The 17,021-nt window shown below is 39.3% G+C and overlaps 1 protein-coding gene across 4 annotated transcripts; it reads left to right on the forward strand.

Moving 5' to 3' along the window:
- The first annotated feature begins 525 nt into the window (after positions 1-525).
- usp48 (ubiquitin specific peptidase 48) lies at positions 526-16,323 on the forward strand. 4 transcript variants are annotated; one of them, XM_035152443.2, is made up of 28 exons: positions 526-681; positions 1,158-1,295; positions 1,790-1,910; positions 2,079-2,220; positions 2,677-2,804; positions 3,222-3,346; positions 3,962-4,070; positions 4,963-5,096; positions 5,317-5,402; positions 5,739-5,918; positions 6,201-6,338; positions 6,902-7,051; positions 7,503-7,703; positions 8,324-8,435; positions 8,665-8,798; positions 9,920-9,994; positions 10,146-10,270; positions 10,997-11,119; positions 11,323-11,384; positions 11,546-11,656; positions 12,038-12,168; positions 12,579-12,685; positions 12,806-12,913; positions 14,432-14,614; positions 14,729-14,854; positions 14,986-15,034; positions 15,149-15,175; positions 15,635-16,323. In XM_035152443.2, exons 2-28 carry the CDS (start codon positions 1,162-1,164, stop codon positions 15,655-15,657), a joined length of 3,144 nt encoding a protein of 1,047 aa, XP_035008334.1. In that variant the 5' UTR covers positions 526-681; positions 1,158-1,161; the 3' UTR covers positions 15,658-16,323. The 4 variants fall into 4 exon arrangements, with proteins under 4 accessions (XP_035008334.1, XP_035008333.1, XP_035008331.1 ...); XM_035152442.2 differs by lacking the exon at positions 526-681 and adding an exon at positions 710-1,034; XM_035152440.2 differs by lacking the exon at positions 526-681 and adding an exon at positions 710-971.
- Positions 16,324-17,021: the final 698 nt, after the last annotated feature.

Consider the following 17,021-nt stretch of genomic DNA (forward strand, 5'->3'; position numbering starts at 1 on the left):
AGGAAGACAATTTGAAATGTTGAAATGCATATATTTTACAAAATAACAATGGAATTAAAATCGATCAAGGTGCCTTGTTAAACTAATGTGCTCATGTTCACGTGATATATGTGTGCTACACAATGAATCATTAACATTTGATAACATGCTCACTTGAAAGGAGCTGCACAACTTAACCTCAGACTGTGGCTCTCTCTGAAACTACACTCAGCTCATTGGAAGCGCACACTTCCACTTCAGACTCACCTGGATTTAATATAAAGCTTTTAAAAGTGTAGGTGATTTTAAACAAACTCACCTACACTTATATTGCGTATTTAATATTAAATAATTTCCATATATTTATCCCTTTGACATGGCCTACTGTTGGGAAGTGAATAGTGATAAGCTTTATATATTATTTGAGCAGGGTTAAACTCCATTAAATCCTACATTCTGAAGGACTGGTCGCTCATACTCTATGGGCAGTGTTGACATGTAAAGACAATGGAAGGCTCACATCCGTGCCGCGCTCCAGTCACAACACAGAGACGTCGTCTACGTCACGTGTTGACGTCGTGTTGATTTTGAGCGGAGAATAATATATTTATAAACTGACGCAAGGGCGCTAAATCTAAAATAAACCGTGAATAAAATGTGAAAATACATAAATATTTGGTGAAGCAGCTGCACGCATGAAAGGTTCGATGGCATTTGACCTTTACACAATAAACTCGTTACGTTAGCGTCAGGTAGCGCTAAATGGAAAGTGCAGGGAAAATGACTTGCTAACACTGCCGGTCGGGTTAGCTACATTTTAGCTAGCTAGCTAACGTTAGCACAAGGGTTATCATTACCTCTGGCGTTACCCTGCAAATACTATTTGTCGTGGTTTCTTTCATTGTCTTGTTCTGTGTGTTCCTGAGATGTGGTACGATACGCTTGACTTTCAAGTGCAATATGACAGTGAGGGAATTACCAGGCCAACATTTGTAAGCTAGGTTAAGTAGCACTACATAGCTAACAAGAGCTTCGTAAGAACCAGGCTCCGACCTGTAAGAACTTGGTTAGCTCCTTTTAGCCGGCTATGTTAGCATTCATAGAAGCGGTTTTGCTAACCCTGCTCCTCTTTTTTTCCGACTCATGTATCTGACTGTGTGCTGAACGATACATCGCAGGATTATGGCTCCCCGCATACAACTGGAGAAAGCGGCTTGGCGTTGGGTGGAAGCGGTGAAACCAGAAGAAATCAGACAGGAGCATATCGAGCTAGCATATCGCGTCAACCTCCCGGCCTGCAAGAGAGGAGCCTGCAGGTATGATGGTAACATTTCTGGGTGCATATGTTGTGATAGCCTACTCCAGTGAAAATATCAGTAGCAGAAGTTAGATTTAATGTTGAGGGCTTAAGCCCCAGCTTCACAGAGATGTGCTAATGTGCACCACAGGTCTGGTTAGTTTCATTGTTTGTGGACACATTTTTATTGTTTTTAGAGCTGCTTCGTTGACTTATTTTGAACGATCGGGTTGATCCACTCCACTCCTTAATCCCACATACCACAATAACCTTAATACACACGACGGTAGGCAGTGGGCACCTCAATGTACAACTGCTATAAGGTTGCAGAACTTAATCTTGCTCTGTGGCTTATAGATGCGTATAAATGACCTTTTCCAAAGAGTTGAAAGATGGACTGATTCATGCATGGAGTTTGTCATTACTTCTGTATCCACTAAGCAGGTTGCAGTTTGATGTTACTGCTAAATTTGGTCGTGAAATACTGAAGTAAATCATGACTCTATTGTGCAGGAGGAACTGCAAAGGGAATCCCAACTGTCTTGTGGGCATTGGTGAGCAGGCATGGCTGGGGGACATAGATGAAAATGCTTTCCACAATATTGATGACCCAAATTCAGAGCGCCGAGACAAGGTATTTCTTTCACCAGGTGCACATACTGCACATTATATACTCACCAGTCTATTGTAGGTGGACAGCTGAAGTCCCAGGATGTTATCATCAGACCAGAGCTGGAGGAATGTGTATTGACGCAGTTGATCTTATCTTTTTATCTATTTCTCTGTCTCTGATTCCTTCCAGAACACATTTGTCGGACTGACCAACCTGGGTGCAACATGTTACGTCAACACATTCCTGCAAGTGTGGTTCCACAACCTGGAGTTGCGGAGGAGCCTCTATCAGTGCCATAATTCAAGAGCACAGGAACATAACATTGAGTCTGGTACAACTGAAAACTAAATACTGAGGACACTTATTTATGTTTGTTCATTCTCTGTTTTAAGTTCACATGTTTTAACAATATTTTTTGGTATTTTTGTGCAAACTGTAAACCTCATGTAGTGCATGTACTGTCAGCTAGTATAGCACTACTCAAACGAGTATGCAGGTACTCTGAGAACAGAGCCCTCCAACAGTACTGAAAAAATGTGCAGCTAGACATCATACCCAAAGGAATCATCAATATATATCAAATTTGATGAATTTAATTACAATTATTTTTGCAAACTTTATATATATGGCCTGCCAAATTAACAGGGGCAATAATGACTGTAGACACAGTCTCAAATCATTTTAAATTACTATAAGTACCTACATCACACTGTAAACTTGTATTAATCTCTCTGTAGGTTTTATGAAAGAATTTCCACCTCTCAGACAGACGTCTGTGTCTTTTCAGAGTACGAGCCTCAATCCATCTGTGAGCATCTTCAGTATCTGTTTGCACTGCTGCAGAACAGCAACAGAAAGTACATAGATCCTTCAGGGCTGGTTAAAGCACTGGGTCTGGATACAGGACAGCAGCAGGTAAATCACGACATGAGATTTAGTAAATTATCAAAGCTTGAACTGAATGGTTTCCCTGTGTACCGTCTAATTTTAGTGTATTATAGAGCTCCCTCAGTGATGAGCGTTCACTTACTTGGATGTTTATTCCATCACTGTTGGAAACATGATGGTGGATATTGATTTTACAGTTTTTTCCTTATTGTGAGAGTTGTGCCAGAATTTTCTCACTTACATCTTTGTTGAGTTTAGTATTATATTACCTCTGTACCTAAATGGTAAAAAAAATAACACCCATCAGAAGTTCCCAGAAGTTAAATTGACAGTTTGAAATTTGTTCATCTGTTAATAATCCAAAATTTTGTTTACAATGTGTCTATTAGGAAGTAGAGATGCGCTTTCTTTACAGACCACTGAATTCAAACCCTTCATTTTCAGGATGCCCAGGAGTTTTCCAAGCTTTTCTTGTCTCTATTGGAGGACACACTGTCGAAGCAAAAGAACTCAAACCTGCAGAATGTCATCCAGCTGCAGTTCTGTGGACAGTTCTCCTACGTTACTGTGTAAGACCACTCAATACTTAAACATGAATGAAGTTTGTACTTAAGTGGAAAAGTGTCATATGAGTAGGCTATAGACAATGCAACTCCTCAACATGTCACTATTTATATTTAGCTAACTGTGCTCTCGTAAAGTGTGGAAGGGTGTTTTGGAGCTGATCTTCTCATTCCAACTTCTGTGCTGGATTCATGTCAAAACTACCTTCATTGCATTATTTGTTTAACTCGACTTTGTGGAGAATACATTGGACCTTACTCTGTTACCTTTGGAGCCTCAGGAAGATAAAAGCTGATCCTCAGAGAGTGAGGTGTCAGGTCTTGGCTCATAATAACCAACAGCTGTATGGTTAGCCTTCTAAAATCTTCTAAAAGTAAAAGAGCATTACTTTTGAGTATGTCACAAGTTCCTTTTAAATTGTCATATAATCTTTGACTATAAAGTTGACAGAGGTTAAGTTTTCTTGTTGCTCAGAGAGATGCGTTGTTCTTATTTCTTATGAAAAATGTTAAAAGTCATGCTATCTATAATACAAAAAATTGTATTGAGCCAGAACAAGTGGGAGCCATTATCTTGAGTGCTGTGGTGGAATCTGATATCTTGGTTTGGCTGTTTTCTAGGTGTAATCAGTGTGGACGATCATCTGCTCTCCCATCCCGATTCTACGAGCTGGAGCTCAACATCCAGGGTCACAAGAACCTCAGAGAGTGTGTCACAGAGTTCCTGAAGGTACTGATTATTTATTATCACAGAGAGTGTCTTTTTTATATCTTTTTTATCTATTGCAGTAAATCATATTTGGGATTTTTATATTGTAAAATGTTGAGTGAGTCAGCAACACAACAAAGGAAAAATGCTCCTTAGGACACACAGCATGAATCCAAACACACAAAGAACTTTTGTCAGTGTCCGTGTAGAACTCCTGCCACATAATGTGTTTTGAGACCTTGTGAGAAAATAGGTGATACAAACAGAAAGGGATTTCTGTTAGCCCTCTTCTGTATCATGTTTATACAATGACAATTCTGCCATGTTCGACTAGATGTGCTGCATTAAAACGAACACGTCTAATTTCTTTCTAAGTGTGCATAATTACTCATGAATTAAATAAAATGTTATTTGTATAGCGCCAAATCATAATATACATGATCTCAAGGCACTTTATACAGTAAGGTTGAGACCTTAAAAATGACATGAAAAACCATGCACAAACGGAGGAGGGACACTGACGTCGATAAACCTATCATGTGAGTAACAGCAGTGGGCTGAAAGACAATACTTTTTATAAAGAGCAAAAATGTGTCAGAGTCCTGGAATCTCAGGGCCAGGATCAGTGTCCCAAGATTTGAAAAAAAACACTCAGCTTCCTGCTGTGTTAACTGCTCCAAAGTATTACACAAATGTTTAAGGTCATGCAGCATCATTTAATGCCTGTGAAAATGTATGATCAAATTGATTCATGGAATCATATATGCACTTGTTTTATCAGTGATGACTTTATAATGAACAGTGTAGACTGAAGCATAATCTGCTGGAGTAAAGTTTGAATACTGCTTTCCATGTCTTGATGAGTGTATTTGTGTGTTCTTCTCATAATGGTTCTCCCTTCTCCACCTTGCAGGAGGAGAAGCTGGATGGTGATAACTGCTACTTCTGTGAGAGCTGTCAGAGTAAACAAAGCGCCACCAGAACGATAAAGCTGCACAGCCTTCCTCCAACCCTCAACCTGCAGCTCATGCGCTTTGTCTTTGATAGGTAAGCTAACACTTTGTAGTGCATTGTGTAAAACAACAATAAATTGCAATATGTGGCTTTGGAAATAAAAAAATGTCTTATTAAATCACTGTGCAAAGTGCTAGATTTAATACATTTTTGGGGGTTTAGTTAAGGTAGTTGGTTAACTACTGAGGGCAGTTGTATTTACATTCTGTTCGTGGGAGAACAGAAACTTTAGTGACCTTACTGTGTTCTTCAGACAAACAGGCCACAAGAAGAAGCTGAACACTTTCATCAGTTTTCCAGAGCAACTGGACATGGGGTCATTTCTGGAAGGAAAAGAGGGTATCAGCAGTTCTCTGTGATTCACACACACATACACACAATCTGCACTCTCCTTTGCTAGTCAATACACACTGGCATGTGTCAGCTATATAAAAGAAAAAAAGAACTCTCCGTTTTCTTTTCATCTCTTTACATTCTAAGGACTAAAACCAAATGTTTTCAATTTAGAAAGCAAGAGTGAAATTTGCTGTCTTATGGGTTAAATAAACATGGTCAATTTTGAAGCAGGGTACTTTCAGATGGGCAATTGATTACTGTCACAGCAACTTCACTGCCTGAGAAATCTGACATTGTGTTGTTGAGCTTGATGCATGATTGATCTGACTGTTTCTACAGACCAGAAGTGTGTTTATGAACTGAGTGCAGTGCTGATCCATCGGGGCATCAGTGCGTACTCAGGCCACTACATTGCCCACGTGAAGGATGCTCGTACTGGTGATTGGTACAAATTCAACGATGAGGAAATTGAGAAGATGGAAGGCAAGAAGCTGCAGCTTGGCATTGAGGAGGACATTGGTGAGCAATAAATACACATGTACTCCTTCCTGAAAGCCAGGGATACCTTTATGTTTTATTGTTATTCAGTATAATTTGTAATGTAGAATTCTTGGTTTTTTTTGTGAAGCGTCATATTGTAAGACAGCTGAAAGGTTTTGTCAAAAAAGTGTATTTTCCACTTTGATGGTGCTTTGGTGACTTAAAGAAGCACAAGTTTAAAACATTAGGGGTGAGAGTCATGTCTGTAAATCTATACACTTACACTTGTTACTTTTTCTTCTTGATCTTCATGGTCCCTAGCCGAGACAGTTAAGTCCCAGACACGAAAGCCAAAGTGCAGTAAAGGCTTCCACTGCTCCAGAAATGCCTACATGCTGGTGTATAAGGTCCAGGAAGAGGAGAGCTCAGATCCCTCCAGGACCAACATCGAGGTGCCAGGTGAGCAGTAGAGATTTACAATTTAAAATCTCACATATTCGCTGGTGTTCCTTCATTTATTTTTTGGACCCAAATGATTCTTATTCTTAATGATTCCCAGCTTATACCACTAGAGCTGGGCCATAAACATTTTTAAAAGTTTAAAAGCTGTTGGTGTTCCAGTTGATGCAAGATCTATCGTACACAGTCATAGAGCACCATCCTCCACTTTAATAGTCAGTTAGAGACTGAGCAAAGTAGAATCTCTGCGCTTTTCATACCTCGATAGCGAACACAAACTGAGAACACAGACCAGTATCCAGAATGGTTCTCTAGTCCGTCTTCTTTGAAGATGTAACCATTAAATTCAAGAGATGGTCTGAGGCAGCGAGCCACCGGAGACATCAGCTATTGACCTAAAATACCCTTTTGAGCAAATTGCAATAATCAGATTTTCAAGATTTGGACAATTTATACATCATGCAAAAGCTAATTTGAATTGAATTAAATTTATTTCTCAGCCCTACCTCCCACCTGCTCTGTGTTGCCTTGTCTAGTGGATGAATTTGTCTCTTTCCTGCCAGCCTTCCTTCAGAGGTTGGTGGACCAAGACAACCATAAATTTGAGGAGTGGTGCAGTGAAATGGCAGACATGAGAAAACAGAGCGTGGATAAGGGCAAGGCCAAGCACGAGGAGGTGAAGGAACTCTACGAGCTTTTACCCACAAAAGAAGGTCAGTAAAAACATTCCTCAATCACACACTCTGTAACGTAAACATTGAAGAGAGTTAAATGTTTGTTGTGACTTTAAGTTAGAAAATTAAATATAAACAATAAAAGTACATTATGACTAAAGAAAGTGTGACAAAGGGACAATCCCACTAATGGAAGATTTTGTTTCACTCATACTACAGCTCCCCTACCTGTAGTAAAACTGCGAGTATTCCACAGCACACCTGAACCACTATGATTTGTGATTCTTACAAAGCTAAAACCTTATGACATTATTAGACAATAACCCTATTTGTATTTACTTACATTCAATTCCCATACTTAACATGCATTGGGCGTGTACATGTAAGGGAGAATACACTGACAGTTGTTAATCACAGGGGAATTCTTCATTTAAAGAATCAAAATTAAAGATCCTGTGTCTCTTGTTGTTTGATGCACTTCTCTCCTCAGGTGAGCCATATGAGTTTATCCCCCTGGACTGGCTGAAGAAGTGGCTGGATGACTCCACTGCCACAAAAGACATCGACAACTCTTTCTTCCTTTGTTCACACGGTAAACTGCACCCAGACAAGGTGGGAGATTCCAAAAGGATTTCTCTGCAAGCTGCTCAGCTCCTCTATGAGCGATACGGCGGAGGGCCGAGACTGGACGGTAGGTCTTACAAAGGGTGTGGTCTCTTCTCAAATGAATCTGCTTCAGTTTAAGTGCTATTCATTAAATAGTTAGCTACGTATCAAAACTCTGACTTTATAATTTTTTTATGAAAAATCTGAAAATCATCAAATGAAATATGTGCTCATGTAATCAGACCCAAACAGATTATGGACTATCCACAGCCTGTTCAATTCTTTTATCAGAGCCTACTAATCCCTCTGTTATAAAATAAACAGAGGAGTAAAGTTAGTGAAGTAACGTCTTTATTTAGAGTGTATCTCCAAGGCCAGGGGTGGGTTATGTGTGCAGGTTCATTACTACAACTAAATAAGATGGCTGGTTAGTGGGACAGTACTGTCCCACTACAGTCAAAGAAGCAGCCACACATTTTCTGTTGTAATTAATCATTCACTAACAAATCATTAACACCAGTAGAAATACCATGAAACCAAAACCATGGTTGGATTTGCTGCCTGTATTTCTGGAGTTTTGGAAATACACTTGTTTGTTATATGAGAAACTTTACACTTTCGAGAAATGTCTTTAGTACAAACTGCTCAAAAACCACGATATTTGTCTCTTCCATTTTTACAAAACAGTTTTATTTGTTTGTTCAGATTCCTCACTGTGTAGTGAGTGTGTTGGACAGCGATGCCGAGTGCTGCGGCTGAAGAACCAGCTCAATGAAGACTACAAGGAGGTCTCCAACCTGGTCAAACGCACGCTCAGGTGCAAACACTCAGCATAAGTGTTAATGGGTTAAGCCTCTTGTGTTGTTAGGGTTAGCTATGCTTATTGATTCAGGGGAGATAAATAGTTATTTGAATATGCAAAAAATGAATAGGGAGTAATTCAGAACTATTGCAGATAAGAGAAAAGTATTCAAAGGTCCAGAATTTCACTGGAACATAATCATGGGTCTTTATTTATTGTGTGTGTGCACATGTGTGTGTTTCAGTGACGAGGGTTACTGGGTGGGCAAAGCATCTCTGCGTAGCTGGAGGCAGTTGGCTTTGGAACAGCTGGAGGAGGATGAACATGAAACCAAACACAGCAATGGCCAGACCAATGGACAGGGACCACACATCAAAGGTTGGGGGAATGGAAATGATTTAGTTTTTCCTGCTGTGTTCTCTTGTAAGTGACGTAATTCATAGCGTTTATTTAGTCTCAAAATTTGCGAGCTCGTGAACTTGTGAGTCTACAAGCACATAGAATAGTAGTGGGCAGAGAGGCATATTTGCGAGCATGTGTTCAAAGTGAGCAATCAAAGAAGGTGAGCATCAGCCATTGTCCCTGCCCTTCAAAGTCTCACAATTCAACTTGATGAGCAAGACTGTTGAATGGTGTTGTGCATTTGCAAGCGCAGGGAATGGCGAGTTAGCGCAGATATTTTGAGACTTAATAAACACCATACAAATTCTTCTTTACAATAACTCATACAAATATTAATATATTAGTCAGGCAAGAAAACTCAATTAAATGGTCAATGGCAATACCCAGCCCTTCGATGTAAATTAAAAAACAGTAACACTTATTATATGTTATATGATTTATATTAATTTATTCATTCGGTCAATCCTGATTCAACTCTGTCACTTCTGTCTCACTCCAGCTGACACACAAACACATACTCCGACAGCTCACGTTTCTGATTCAGTACAGTTTAAATGCTTTTTTTTACTCTTCTCAGTGTCTTACATTCATTTGATTATAGCCACAATATCACACATAACCCCATAATGACTAATACTTTTCTTAAATGGCTCAAATCTCTCTTCATAACTGTGTGCATTCAGTCATTCATTCCATCCTCACTCTGCTCCATCTCTTTCTCTCCCTCTCTGACACGCAGACACAGACCGACACAAACACATACAGTGTCATTGGACACATCTGAAAACTCAGACTAGGCGAAAACAACATAATTTGGTTTTCAAGAACACAAATGATAGTCTGGATTATTTGCATATAGAGCAGGTAAATCCATCATGTTAGAATCTTTTGCTGCACGTTTGCTAAGAATTTCTTCGAAGATACTTCTGCTTGCCATGATCAGGTGATTTTATATTCTTCTTGGCAAAAAGTCCTTTCATGCATTCGCTTATAATGGCGACACAAACACCTGTGCGAATATATCGTCAATCGATAGTGGTTTGGCTTTCAATACTGAACCCTACTGTTAACATTCTTGGTGAATTGTTTGGTTGTAGAGTTCAGTTCAGAGCTCTCAGAGGGCAACGAGGATGAGATGAAGACTTTCAATGAAGACATTGTCTGCAGTCATGGTACGTCCTATCATTTGCATCTATAAACCCTTTAACACTGACATTGTACTACGATTAAAGAGAAAATCTTAACTGTCACTATTACAAAAGAACCCAGAGTTCAATCGTTGATGCACTGGCTCTTAAATGTGTGTGTTTGATCCTGCTGTAGGGGGTCTGACTATTCTCGAGACTGAACGGAAGTTAGTATCCACTGAAGTTTGGACCAAGCTAAGGGCATACTTCTCCAAAGCCCCAGAATTCACCCAAAACCAAGAGCCCTGTCAGCAGTGCCTGGTGAGTAAGACATTAGCCACGTCTCTATATAATTGTCAAATTTGCAGTAAAATTGAAGCATAACAAGAACCTTTTTTCTTTTTGTCAAGCACTGGAAAAAGCTCATCAGTCATGTGAGCTAAATGTTTGCTACGACAGAACTTATTCAGAAAAGATGTTTCTGTGAAACATGTTAACTATCTCAAATGAGCATAAAAACCTATTTGCTCAGTTTTTTCCCAAACATTGCCATGAGCATCATTTTCTAATGCAATTTTCAAAATGTATGTAAGAATTAAGCAGATTGAAATACAACTATTTAAAAACCATTTAGGGATGCAATAAACTGGTCCCTCACTTAAATCCTTAAAAATGTAATTGTCATGTTTTATTTTGACCCCTAACTACAATGTTTTTTACAAATTGTAGTTTCTCTATGCCTACTTTGAAATTGTAAATGTAAAGGTTGAATTATGCACAGTACTGCTGTTATGATTGGCTGCACAAGAGATGTTTAGGCTCTGTTGCTTCACCTTAATCCCCAGCCTGGAAATAAAGGGAATGTTAAAGGGCTTTATTTACACAGGGTTCCCCCGTGAGCCACAGCCACCCCCAAAAAAGGGAGCCAAACTGATGAAAGCTGTAGTCATACAGACACAGTAATGCCTCCACAGTTCCTAGATATGTCCAGCATGTAAGCCATTGAGTAATTTTAAGAATAAAAAGTTATCGTTGTTTTGTGTCCAGACGTTAGAACAGGAGGAGAAGGACAATGAGGCAATCAGTAAGATGATGGCCCTGGACCAGAAGAACCAGCTGCTCAACCTTTTCAATGAGAAGAATCGGCCAACCCTCACCAAGTGGCCTCAGGTGTGTGTGTGTGTGTGTGTGTGTGTGTGTGTGTGTGTGTGTGTGTGTGTGTGTGTGTGTGTGTGTGTGTGTGGTGTGTGTGTGTGTGTGTGTGTGTGTGTGTGTGTGTGTGTGTGTGTGAGACAGTTAATACAGTGTTATGACAGATTATCACTGTGGCTGGTAGATGAATACACTAATTGTTCTCTGGCTTGTCTCTACAGGGCACAGATGTTCTTTACATAGTTCCTCTGTTCTTTGTGGATGAGTGGAGAAAATTTATCAGGTATGTTTGTTTCAGTAGTGAAATTGATGAAATGACATTATCAGATTTGCTTCATTAGTAATGATTGTTCGTAATTTATGTTTGTTTTTACAAACTATTTTACAGTATGATTTAGTCAGTACATCAAATGTTTTTTTTCCTCCCATCTGTGTGTTTTCAAGGAGACCCACAAAATCCTCTCCAGTGTCTAATGTGGGCAACACTCTGCTTCTCTGCCCCCATGGAGGGTTCATGTTTACCCATGACTCCCTGATCAGCGGAGATGCACAACAGTGAGTTCTGCTTATCTAAAAGTGACTTGTGGAGTTCACTTGTAAAAGTCAAAATCAACTTATGTATATAGTGAGAGTTAACTCACCTAACTCCCAATTTTTAAACTAAAAAAAAACTGGAACAGAAGTTAAACTTCACTTTCAAGAACATCCAAAACAAACACTAAACCCTAAACTTAGAATGGGCAGTAGTCATGCTTCACGTACAAACTTTGTTTACTTTCTTAAGCTACTCTTGATAAGGTCTGAACAGCTGGGTTAATTATTTTAAAGTAACTGGGCAAGTTGCATTAATAAAATGAAAATATATGACGACCTGACCTCAAGTCATACTGACTGCACACTGTTGTGATGTCCTGTTTTGCTGTTTGTCCTGCACAGTATAGCTCTGCTCTGGCCCAACGAATGGGAAGTGATTAGCAGACTCTTCATTGTGGACCAGCCCATCTCCATCCACTGCTTCAAACAAACCACACCAAGTGGACCTACCACCCAGTTCACCACTCAGCCTGGTGAGACTACAGTTATCCCAAATGTTTTACCTCGAATATTTATATTTACTTCTTTCATATACTTAAAAATAAGATTACACTCATCTATTTTCAAATGTCAAACATTCAGTGCCTGTAGGCTTAAATATTGACAAAAATTTATTTTCTGTAATAAAAAGTTCTTCCTTTGTGTAGAACTTGGATTCACAGCTTTTATAAGATGGTAGTTACACTTTTTTAGCATCAAGAAGTATCAAATGTCCATGCAACTAAAAAGTAGAATATGCATTTGGAATTTTTTGATAAATTTAATGGCCATTTTGAATCTTAAGCCTTTTTTAAAGTTTCTTTGTTACACTCTTTGTGTGTGTGTGTGTGTGCGCGTGTGCCTGCGCGTGTGCCTGCACGTGTGTGTGTGTTATTGTGTTTAGATCTGTGTTGGGAGTGCAGAGAGAGCTTCCTTTTCCAGCAGCAGAGGGACCTCAGAGAGTACACCCAGGCAACCATCTACATCCGGAAAGTCATCGAAGACCAGAGGGTACAATAAAAAGCAAATTTTAAGTCAATTAAACAGACAGAGGTATTTTGTCACCAACTGTAGTGTCTAATGTGCAGTCTTAAAGTTTGTGTTTTTCTACATTGCATATATGATGCATAGCTGTTAAAGGAGGCAGCTCCGGAGACAAACGCCAGCAGCTCTGAGGCAGAGGACGAGAAAGAAGAACTTCCGAAGGTGGATGGAGAGATAGACCCAGACTTTAGCCAGGTAGGTTCACCATGCTACAGCAGTAGACTAAGGGTGACAACACACACATGATATCCACTGACTGCAAGCAGCAGTTGTAACAGGAGCGACCATAACAGTAGTAAAGGCAGCCAAATACTCCCTGTGTAAATACAATCAAACTAGACATCCTGGTTGTTCTGGTAAATTCCCTTTGTTCACATTATTTTTAAAGAGCATAGAATAACAACATTATGTAACTCTCCACCTTCCATCGAAACATACAATTAAATGGTAAATGGTTTGTAATTATATAGCGCTTTTCTAGTCTTGACCACTCAAAGCTCTTTACAGTACAGTTTTACATTCACACACACACATTCATACAGTGCATCTATTAGCAGCACTTTTTTGTTTTATGAGGGGCAATTCGGGGTTCAGCATCTTGCCCAAGGACACTTCGCTTCATTAAACCAATAAATGAATATTTTACTGGGAGCCATACAGTTTGAAGACGTAGTGGAGTGAATGATTTTATGTTCTGCACCTGTACATATTTAGCCTGCATGTGTGCTTATTTATTACCTCTTCAGAAATCGAAGCCAAACTTAATTGAAGGGGATGACAAATGAAAGACAGAATTACCAAGCTAGCTGCTGCTAATGGCTACCTGAAGACCCATAATAGGTGGTGTGTGTGCCACTTGGCACTGCAGATTACACCTGCTTAATATACGTTCTATGGTGCAAGAACAGGCTTTGGCTCCACAGGTGCGGGGTGAGAATGAAAGTCATCAATCTCCCTATTACAAGTCAGTGTACCATCAAATTGTTATTTTAAAGTAAATACAACGTTGTTTTAAAACCCTAATTTTCTCCATCTGTCTTTGTTGCTCTTTGATGCCGCCTTCATGTTTTCTCTTTCAACTATCAGTATTCAATTAACAGTACCAGTGGACAGTAAAACCAGTGGAACTTATAAAAGGGAAGCTTGTGACACAGACAGATTTCACAAAAGAGAGAATCCAGCTGTCCAAGCTCCAAGCTATTTACTTGTGGCTGAACCACAGTTGTTCAGATCAATTAGTGTCCTATGAGGGAGGAAATACAGGCTCCTTCAGATGTGTGACATCTATGACAAGCAACTGTCAACAACAATGTTTCCTCCTGAAGACATTTGCACGGAAAGTATTTCTTCATTGAAAGAGCAAAGAATCATTCTGAAGACTTTTCTCAGTGGAAAACGTGTTTTCACTCTTTTCTCGATGGACTTCGTCAGTGATAGACAGATGGTTCATCCAATCACATACAGAAAAAGTGCTGCACATAGATGCACTGTATGACTGTGTGTGAATGTAAAACTGTACTGAAAAGCACTTTGAGTGGTCATCACGACTAGAAAAGCGCTATATAAATACAGACCATTTACCATGTACTTTTTTGAAAGCACCAGCCCTTTCTGTTTCCAACAAAGACTTTCCAGATGGTTCTGTGTCACAAACAAACCATGATGTCCAATAGTAATTGATTGTACCTAACATAAATCATACATTTCTTACAGTCAGAAGATGGTGCAAAGCGGCTAAAGCTGTGTGACAGCAGCACAGCCTCAGCAGCGGCTGTTCCTGTGAGCAACATGACCAAACTAGGTGGAATCAGGAGAAGCACCCGGCACAGGAAACTCCGAGGAGAGAAAGCACTCATAGTTTCAGCTAATCAGACACTTAAAGAGCTGAAAATACAGGTGAGGGCTCCAAATAACCGGATCAAGTGTAATAATAATAAGTCATTATTAATAATAATATGATATAATAAGTCATATAAAAAATAAAAAACAAACTTCCCTTTGATCCTTTAGATTATGCACGCCTTCTCTGTGGCTCCATTTGACCAGAACCTCTCCATTGATGGAAAAAGTCTGACAGACGACTCGGCCACTTTGGGCAGTCTGGGCGTCATTCCAGAAAGCATCATCTGTCTGAAGGTACAGCTTCTTTGAATCTCCAGTGGCTGGATGGTCACAGAGGAATCCTTAACATTGCACCTTTAACGCTGAATTCTTATCGAAATCAATCATCTAAAATCCAAAACATTCATTCCATTGTTCCCCCTCAGGCTGATGAGCCAATAGCAGACTTTGCTGCAATGGATGATGTCTACCAGGGTAAGAGGCCTTATCTTCACCTCCACTGTAGATGACTCATTAGTCTTGATTTATTTAAAATGAAAAAGTCAAATGATGATAATGTTCTTATACAGTCATATCCTTCCTTCACAGTGAGAATGCCTGAAGAGGGATTCAAAGGTGAGCATTTGTTTTTGTTTTTCCCTTCATCATGGAGGAAGTTAATGTTTTGTCTACATCGATGCATTAAAGCTGAGAGGGACAACCCTGATGATCAGACTGAATTTACTTCATTATTCTGTTTGAAAACCCTCAGAGGTGTGGCCACTGGTTCAGAGCTCTGGAGCTTGGAGTATTGTTACATGCCTTTCTCTTTGTTGTAGAATTTTTAATTCCGACTTCGATCTGTGAATGCATGGATTTGACCTTACCTGCTTGGTATTAAAGATAAATACATTTGGTACCGGACTAAATTGTATCCGTACTGCTGAGTTTGACTGTTAAGCTCTGAATTTCACCACACTGTTATTTTGTTTATGTTATCAGATCATTTCAAAAATATTACAATGGACTTGCTGTTTTTGTTGTATTGGTATTGAAAGGTTCTGATTCAGTGTCAATGTTTGTGTCTCTCTGCAGGCACTGGGCTTCTCGGACACTGAGGAAAGCTGTGCTGTAGCCATGCTTGAATTGGACAGATGACAGAGAAATTATCAGAGAAAAGCTTGAATTTGTCAAGTGTCCATATATATAAATAAGTGCTTTAATTTTTTTTTTTTTACAATTTGATGAGGGGTTCTTTAATAAAACTGTGACTATGTTGGAAAGCCGCTGTACAAAGGATTAGCTGGCCTTTGATATTTAAAGTTCCTTGTCATTCTGAAGGACTGTTCAATGTTGAGGAAGTTAAGTGGATCTCTGTATTCTAAAGCTTGTTTCCAGTTCAGTCCTACTGTTACTTTTGAAAAAAGCTTTGTTTTTCACTATTTTAAATTATGGCAGAAGTAATATGAAAGAAAGTGTTTCTCTCCATTGTGTGGAAGCTTGTGTTCTCACTGCACAGTTTTTCAGGTTTGTCAAAAGAATGCACGAGTAATTGTCAAGTATTACAAATATAACTGCTCTCTAATGTTAGAACATTTATTACCTCCTATAGAAAATCTATATCCATAATACTCCATGTGGCATTTCGAGACACAGCTACTCTATGTATAGAGGCTGATTCCTGCAGGCGTCTCAGCAGTGCAAACCTTGAGTGAGTGCAAGCAGTTAATGTTCTCTTCCTCTGACAGTTATTTCTTATGGACAATAAAGTTATTTTCAAAACACTCTGTCCTAAAATACTTGTATTAAATGCTCTACAAATTCCCAGTTGAAATGTGGTATTGGTGGTACATTGTTTATTGGAGTAACTACTACAGAACAATGCAGCTCACAACAGGTACATTAACCACTAAACCACGGAGAAGCTCCATCATGGTTTCATTAGTTTACCTGAACATGACAAGATGACATGTACTTTGGATAGAGGGGTGATATAGTTGGTGGGTAAATACAGCCATGATCATTTACTGTGCTATTGTGAATTGGGAGTCGTTCAGTCACTGTGATGGAATACTCCACTGTTCACACACAACAAATATCTTGTTCTCTAAAGATAATTTACTGAAAGTTCATGTGCGTCTCTACTGAACAAGTTTAATTTTCACCTTGGGAATGTCATAACGAAATTTCTGCAGCTCTTCTAAGCTATAAAAGCAGCTTAGCCCTGTGGTAAACAGGCAAAAGAAAATAATAATAATAAAGCATAGGCCAATCATCCATTTACTTGTTCCTATAGAAAGACAAGTAAAATAATCTCCCTATAGTATAGGGAGATTATTTTACTTATCTGGTGCGCACAAGATACAAAATCGGACATGTCGGTGCTTTAGTGGCTCTGTGAAACTCTGTTTCATCATTCTGAGTATGTGGCCCTGGTAGAGACAGGTTTGTGCGCAACACTGTGTTTTACTTCTCCCATACG

The sequence above is a fragment of the Hippoglossus stenolepis genome, chromosome 3, assembly GCF_022539355.2.
Source record: "Hippoglossus stenolepis isolate QCI-W04-F060 chromosome 3, HSTE1.2, whole genome shotgun sequence".
NCBI lineage: Eukaryota > Metazoa > Chordata > Actinopteri > Pleuronectiformes > Pleuronectidae > Hippoglossus > Hippoglossus stenolepis.